The sequence below is a fragment of the Botrytis deweyae genome (assembly GCF_014898535.1).
Source record: "Botrytis deweyae strain B1 chromosome Unknown BDEW_009, whole genome shotgun sequence".
NCBI classification, from domain to species: domain Eukaryota; kingdom Fungi; phylum Ascomycota; class Leotiomycetes; order Helotiales; family Sclerotiniaceae; genus Botrytis; species Botrytis deweyae.
Window position 1 is genome coordinate 1,447,678 of NW_024066216.1, and position 8,276 is coordinate 1,455,953.

At 42.2% G+C, this 8,276-nt stretch overlaps 2 protein-coding genes across 2 annotated transcripts; one reads left to right on the top strand and one right to left on the bottom strand.

Annotated features, from left to right (window-relative positions):
- Positions 1–931: 931 nt before the first annotated feature.
- Positions 932–3,220, top strand: EAE98_005056 (uncharacterized protein; the record flags this gene model as incomplete). Its single annotated transcript, XM_038952677.1, has 1 exon — positions 932–3,220. One exon carries the CDS (start codon positions 932–934, stop codon positions 3,218–3,220), a length of 2,289 nt encoding a protein of 762 aa, XP_038811327.1.
- A 2,970-nt stretch (positions 3,221–6,190) lies between these two features.
- EAE98_005057 (uncharacterized protein) lies at positions 6,191–7,968 on the bottom strand (the record flags this gene model as incomplete). The annotated part of the gene is made up of 3 exons (XM_038952678.1): positions 6,191–7,375; positions 7,433–7,704; positions 7,779–7,968. 3 exons carry the CDS (start codon positions 7,966–7,968, stop codon positions 6,218–6,220), a joined length of 1,620 nt encoding a protein of 539 aa, XP_038811328.1. The 3' UTR covers positions 6,191–6,217.
- Positions 7,969–8,276: the final 308 nt, after the last annotated feature.

Here is an 8,276-nt window from a genome sequence, read left to right on the forward strand (position 1 = left end):
TTTGAATAGCTCATTGCATCTCAATGGTCTTGAAATGGCCTATAGATGCTTGTTATCTGACCTTGCCAGTCCACTTCTTAAAGTCATGGATCTTGTAAGCGAGAACTGCGGAGGCTTCCCCTTTTCTTAACCAACTCAAAAGATGCCTCATCTTGAACACGCTTTCCTCCTTTTTAAATTTTCAGCGATTTGAATCCAGGTCTTTTGTTTTTTTCTTGCCCTCTTTTGGCAAGATCTGAGATCTGAATGATGGTTGTATTTGGTTTCCCGGCGCTAGCCTAATAGTTAATTGGCCATGGCAGAGAAGTGGTGTATTTACAGCAAGCCCAAGAACTATGTCAGTAGCAAACTGTCTGCTATACGCCATTATAATTAGAGATCGCCGTGCGCCTTCTAAACAACAGCGACATTCAAACACTGGCAAGATCCAAACCCTCGCAGATGCATGGATTGGAAATTGGGAAATTGGGAAATCGCGCCTCCCAAAGAAGCTCAAGTAATGTTAGGTTCGAAAGTCTAAGAAAATCCTTTTAAAGAGGGGATTAAGCTGAAAAGTTTAAATTTTGTCGTTAGATCTGAAATGATATATTCAGAAAAGCAGTGTCGCTAAAGCTGCGGCAGTCAGTTGGAGGATGAGGTGCAGCTTCCAGATTCATCATTGGCAGTTCAATTCAGCTCACGATCGCTCTTTCTTGTATTATCAACCATTAGTTAAAACTATTACACCTCTTTTCCATTCTCTCTCTCGTTGCCTCACAAACCCGCACATTTGGATACTGATATTTCTCAATCCTGCGCATTGTTACACAATCACAAATCTACAACTAGACATTGCATTATCAATTTAACTTACAGAGGCATACCTAAATATATCGTTTTATTGACTGCGACGCCTTGACACGCACCGTTCCAAACAATAAACAAAGACAACATGGCTATTCTTCGATTTTTACAAGATCCAATAGGAATAGCTCCGGAGTTCGTTACATCTACTATCGTGGCAAGTCGCGAGCTTGTGCAAAACACTTTGATAACATCGATTTCTACGAGTACAAGGAGTAGTTGGCTCGCTTTACCAGCCATAACAACCACGAAAACTTCTACCTTAGAACCTATTCAGACACTCATAACCTCTCTATTGTACAGAGAACCGTCGAACATTCAACTAGCCGTCACAAAACCTACACCTACAAACGTTCAAAGCGAACCATCTACGAATGTACATTCGAATTTTCCACAGTTCGGACGCCTTGCAGTCACCCCATACCAGCTTATGTATATAATAGCTGTATGCGTGTGCTTTATGATTTTAATGAGTTTCTGCTGTTGCACGGATAACATTGGGCGCTATATAAAATCCAACCGTCGCACCAATCCTGGCGCAACGATGCAAGCAGCTCCTGTGTGGCCAGGAGCTCTGCGAATTGGGGATGGAGCTGACGATCGAAGCAGGAGCAACAGAATTTCCCGAAGTCATTCTGCTATCAGCGATTCTACTGTTAGACCTCTTATGCCTCAAGCTGCGGAAAGGATTGATTCGCCTGCTACTTCTACCACGCCTTTGAATACTCTTACTAAAATAACCATCAAAAAGTGTGAAGAAGGTCATGAATCTATCATTATTGATGAGATTGAACTGCGGGATCTTGCCTCCGCACCCTCATGTTATAACTTACCAAATAGCGATTCTGATTTCACTCATGAGTATCTTATCGATAATCCTGAGGCTGATGCTCACAGTCGAAGAAAAGTCAGCTTGCGTGGTGGCTCTGGTGCAGAAGAAAATCTATTGCGTACCGGAGCCATCACTAGTTTCAAGCAAACCGAGGAGAGATGGAAACCAACGTGGTCTGCCACAAAATCTCTATTCAGCTCCCGACGCAGAGGATCAGAGCCTATTCCAGCACAAAATACTTCACGTTTCGTGTCAACTAGGTCTACAACTTCTGGTAACAACCACTCTTCATCAATACAAAATGGTGATCGGTTTCTTCAAAAATCATCTACAAATACATCTAAACGTGCATCAAGACAAGAAGATACTTCCGGTACAATTTTCTCCTTCCCTATGAGTGAAGGAAGCGATTCGGAGATTCCCCGCTTTCCAACCCTCAACCGAATAAAACGAAAACTCAGACCACTTATCCATTCGGTATCAAAACAATCCTTGAGAGGAAAGTTTTCATTGGATCACAGTGCAGAGCACAGCACCGAAGAGGCAAACTCAGAGGAAGTCCCATATAGGAGCACAGTTCGAAAGGCACTTCGAAGAGCTCGTAGCTCAGCTTCAATTCCATTTGGACTTTTCAAACTACCTGAGCCGGCAAGGAACGATCCAGAGCCTTCTCTCGCTGGACCTGTTTCTATTATTTCTAGCCCTAACGATACCAGATCTGTGGATTCTGATACCGCATCTGAAAACACTCTGAGAGCTAGGTCTCCAGTTAGTATATTGCTTGGAGTCGGAACTGATAGAAGATCTGGTTCTGGACATCGAAACAGGAGTTTACAAAAGATGGCAAAGACTATTGTGGCTGATGATATTGATGTGGCTTCTTCACTGGCCTATTTAAATGCTCGCAAACTTAAGGAGAGATGCGAATCTCGATCTGGCTTTGAAAACAGGGGCCCAAATAAAGCTGTTGTGGCTACGGGTGATCTCGAAAGTGTAGCTAGTGAGATTGATTCTGGTTCTGTGTTGACGTGTTCAAACTCTGGAATAGAGGGGCAGACACTCGGATCGTCCAAAGAGAACCCTAAAAACGGAGAAGAGAAGAAGGATGATGATAAGACTGAGGATGAAAATGAGGGCCAGGTCTTCAACTCAGCAGATGATGAAAAACTGGGCTCGACTCACGTTGCATGTAGATCGGTTCATAGCAGTCAAGGGGAGGACAATGATGAGGCCGTTGAGATCGAACAAGAAAGTTCCGACGAATCATTCTCAAGTCCAAATCCTACTTCTTTCGGTAATGCAAATAGAATTCGTAAGCATGGTCAAACGGCAATGGCAAATCATTTCCATGCGAGAGCGAGAAGAGTTGGAACGGATAGTACGGATGGTTCAGAGAGTTTGGTGACTGGGAATAGGGGAAAATTGAGGGGTAGATTGGGTTTATTGATGATTAGAGGGGTTGCAGGCGGCGAGGATGGGGGAGTAGGTGCTAGGCGGGGTGGAAAAGTGGAGTTGGTTCCAATGAATTTTGGAGGGGATTATTAAAAAGGTGAAGGTGGGATTTATGCATATATCTGCAAGGGAGAAGCAGAGAATGAGAGGAGGAATAAGAACAGGAAAATTTGGAATATGAATTAGCGATGGTTTGTCTTGCATGGATATCGTACGGAATTCGAGGAAAGTGGGAATGCTAGAGCATGATTAGATCCATTATCAATCATAAAGGAAGATAAAAGATTGGAACATAATTATAGAGTTTCAAGATAACTACTTCTTCCGTTCAAATAATTAGTATCAAGGTTGATTTTCTTTTAAGTATATCTAGAAATAAACTTCACGGTCGAGCGAATATCTCACCACATTCAAATGACTTTCAATTGGCGTATCATGTCTTTAACGCACCAACGATGGTGATGTTTACACGTAGTTGGGATCATATTATCCAATTTCTGCTGAGACAAAGTCTTTGATTGATTCAATGTATTGAATATTTAATGCTTCTGGGTGATGAAAATATTCATTGCGTTGTTTGGATATGTCTGGGGTTTGAAGGAAGGGGGTTGATAGGGTTGATAGAAATAGGGATGGATGGGGAAGATGGTGATTGAGATGGTGATTGAGATTGAGATTGAGATTGAGATTGAGATTGAGATTAAGATGAAGGTTTCTCAAAAGGAAGTAGGGGATTGAGTGAGATTGTGGTTATGGGAGATAGAGATGTATGGTTGGGAATGGATAAGTGTTGAATAAGTGATAGGTAGATAGGTAGAAAGGGGAGAGGGGAGAGGGGTGAGGTTTAAAGTGGTGAAGATTAGGGGATTGAGAGAATAAGCCATGGGAGGAGTAGAACTTGGGTATATGAGAGGGAGCTGAATAGGAGAATGAGAAGTTTGCAGAATAGTTACCTCCGTAATCAAGCTGTTTTCTTTTTTGAGAGCGGAGTTGGAGTGAGTGGCTTTGAGATGAGGTGTTGATGTATTCGGTGATGTATTTGGTGATGTTAAGAAAATACTGGATCGGCCCGGGGAGTGAGAAGTAGCGAGAGTAGCTAGAGTAGCTAGATTTGTCTATTGTTATGCTGCAAGATCATCTCTAGAACTAGAGGAGTAATTAATTAGCTTGATAATCTCGAATAACGATCAAGATAATTGATTGCTCATATAAGACAAGTTACCTGGCTCCCTAAATATTCAATCTAAAAAAATGGGTCCAGAGCTTAGCCGAGGGGTGTACACCTAGCTCGCTAGGTACTTGGATGCTCATGAAGTCGGTGTTCTTTTGGAGTATTCTTATTCTTATTAGGAATATACTGGATTGTAATACTTCTGATTCTTTGACTTTGGCTTTGGGTTTAGATTAAAGCGTAGGTATTATAGTTCGATATTCAGCTTTCGTAGTGGGAAGGAAATTTAGGGGTTATTTTTTCTTGGTTGGGGATTGTGTAGAAAATACTAGAAACGAGAGAGAGAGACTAGGAACTTTACCACGATATTTATACTTCTTGTATCCCATTCGTTTAGCGGTTTTGTTTTGAATCCTTTAACACTTCTTGTATTTCTTGTTAAATGTTTCTATTGCTTCAATCGGATCCTGAATATTCTTTGATTGTGCATTCGTGGTATTAAAGACTTCAAGATTCGAGGTTACGGAACGGATTTTTAATACATATTGTAGTAGCACCAAGAATGGTTTATCCTAAATCTCAGGGCCATGGCAATGGAATATATGTTAATGCGTGTGCGAGTGCACGCCGTTTGTCTCCTTCGAGGTATTGCTCCTAGATATGCCCCACTGCACATGTTCGCGCGGTATTCTTCTAATGATATTCTATCTATTTCAGTATTGACAGCCCTTCCGGATATTGAAGATCATAATGTTGTGCTTCTATACCTCTCGGGTTCTTTCATCAATCACAAAATGATTCACCTATAAAGATAACATGTGAACATGGTCGCCGCACGGATTGTCGCAAACTCGCGACCTTCATTCAAGTCATTCACTATCACCAGATGCTTCAAATTCCAGACTTCACTCTCGTCCGATGTTTCACTCGTTTCCCACCAAAATATATTCCACAAGTCGCAAGCTTGTTGGTCTCGAAAATAAACAAGCGAATATCTCACTTTCGACCACCTCGCCAAACTGAACAAACTCAAGACAATCAAAGCAAACATCTCTTACCGTACCGACTTCGCCTATTTATAATTGAATACCTCGCAAGCAACAAAATTGCGAGGTTGCTGTATGGCGTAGTGGTAATATCACTGCGGCTTAATCGCACATCCGTTGGTGTTGGCATGCGGGATTTATCTCTCCTTCACCTCGTGTGTCCATGTGGACGGGTAGCCCCTCTTGAGCGATCTAACATACTTGATTAATCTTGAGACGGTGTGGTCATGCTTCCTTAGTTTCGCTTCTGTAGAATAAGATCTCGAAGTCGAACAGCGCCCACGGAAGAAACCCTGGGTTTACAGAGTTCTTATTCGATCCATGGTTTCGGCCATTGAATGCTCTCGGGGTTTCTCAACTTGAGTCGGAATTACCCGATTCTTGTATCTCTTTTTTTATGTGGAACTTTGATTTTTGATTTGTTCTTGGGAGGCAGTGCGTGTGTAAAAATGATGGTCGAACAGATTAAGCTTAAGTCGTACAACTGGTGATAGCATGTCTTCAAAGCTCAATGGTCTCTATACTGACTGAAAGATATGAGGATAATCTGGGCATGGATTTTATCATCGCCTTTCAGATTATTGACTTCCGAGCTTCATTCATCCTTTTTGCTCTCCGGACTTTCAAAATATCTTGATCGTCGCCAGATATATACGTGGTCTTGAATTGACTGTCATCATCTTGGCGGTTATTATTCAGAAATTCCACGAAGATTGCGTTTCGATCTTGGAACATATCAAAATGATCCCTTCGTTGTTGATTTCTAGTCCATTTGGCGGTCAACGCACGAGCTCTCCCTTCTTCGGAGAATGATTTTAGGAGTTTCAGGTGACTCTTGCTATCAGGCCCAATGAAAGGTTCAAGAGGATTAGCTCAATACATTAGGTGGTAATTGTTCACTATTGTTGGCGTTATTTGCATATCGCTTTCCCTCCAGTCGCAATGAGGATTTGTATCTGTGATGACAGCTACAGTAAATGTTTCTTCTGTGTCTTGCAGTATGTCACCCCAGCTGTAAGTACCTAGAGTGAATTCAGCAAGATACAGGCTGTCTTGAATATGAACCAAAGCGAGAAGCTTGCCTTCACTATCAACTCCAGTAAATCTGAGAGTATCGAGACCAGAAAAGATAGCTTTTTTGATAACTTTCTGAAGTTTTGGTCCATTTCCCTCGTAGAACTTCACAAATCTTTCAGCATCCTCATCCCTCACTAGTTTCTCGACGATGCTTCTGATAGTGCCGGTTTCCCACGGAAAAGATATGAGAATATCCTTGAGGGGAGAAATAAATAGCATGTCAATCAATGAGATACGTTTTGCATTCTTAGTACGAACAGAAATCTCCAATCCATAAAGTCCCAGAAGATTTCTGATGTTGAGATGCATTAATTTATGAATTTGAATTTGTTTCCTTGATGAGCGCTGATGGCCATTCCTGATCTTACTAAATGTAATATGCGTATGCACCGTGTAGGGCAGCCTCCTTATGTCATCTGCCTTCCAAGACGGGTCCAAACGATGCTTGTGAAATCGAATTGCCAATGATTTTCGTGTAAGGTTTTCATCTCTTTCTATGCTATACATTGCATTCTCTTCGAGTAAAGGGAACATTGAATTTGAGTTATGGCGATTGTGACCTCGGCGTCTCATATACGTTGTGTTGTTACCCTCGTTATTGATTATTGCTGAAGTTGTACCTTGCATGGGCTCGTGGTACTCGGACTTATAGCTATATGGGGGTCTACATATGAAATCTCTGTCAGGTCGTCTTGGATTGTATCGAATATCAGGTAATTTCCATGCAAAATAGCATATCGCAGATAGAACCAACCAACAAAACGCATGGCCCAGTAGCGCACATGCCCAAACATAACTACTGTCGTAGATATTGGACTTCGTGGACCCTAGTAGTTTTCCACCCAATGTTCGACGAACAAGGGTATCGTTTTTGGGGTCGTACTGGAAGAAAGGAGGAGGAGGAAGGACTTGACCAGCTGCTTTCACACATTGAACAGTCGCACGTTGTACCTCCTGAAGATGTATTAGCACAGATACACCTCATCTATGAGATGAGTGAAGGGGATATACCTCATCTGCCTGACAATGTTCGATGTAGTCTTTAGTAGCAGTCCAAATGGCCAGTTTCATAGTAAGATATGAAACGACAGTACCAATGATGAAAGAAACAGCAGCAGCAATAGTTCCAACAGGCACGCAGTCCCAGAAAGCAAGAAATTTCACACAATTAACAATGGGATTGGTATTTGAGACGGGTGCATGCTGTTGACAGGAGACGTTGGCTGTGCATCCGCATGGTGGAGCAAATTGATATACTGTCGATTGCGGAGGTGATGGATGACCTTGGATTTATACACTTTGCTGCCCAAGATTATTGGGTCCTTGATTTGAATAATCGCATTTGTATGGCTGCTACCTGTGGTGCTCCTCGAAGTCACAGGTGTTTGCGGTTGTGGTTGTCCTTGTGGTAAAGAAGCAACTGTAAGATTTCCAACTCCCAGACTTGCAGTTGGAGGTCTTGAGTTTTTCTTCACGGCTGCAGAGGTCGTCGGGACACTATTTCCAAGGTTGTTCATTGGAATGACTGTAGAAGACACTTGTGCCATATTGGAGACGTATCGGACGAGGACTGGAGTGGGGTATACACGTACACGTGATCTGAACATGGTGTACTTATATACTGACAGGTTACATGGGTACTAGGTATTCCAAGGTTGATCTAGAACTGTGACATTGTGGCTGGACATGCCTAGATATCTCGTCGTCATATTTACTTGGATATTATTCTATAAAGACAAACTCCAGGACATCTAGGCATCCGATAATACCATCAATACTGGAGCCCTACTCATATTTGGAACCTCTAGTCGGTTGGGTACAGACTGTTATCGCGTGCTCCTGTTTGATATCCCTA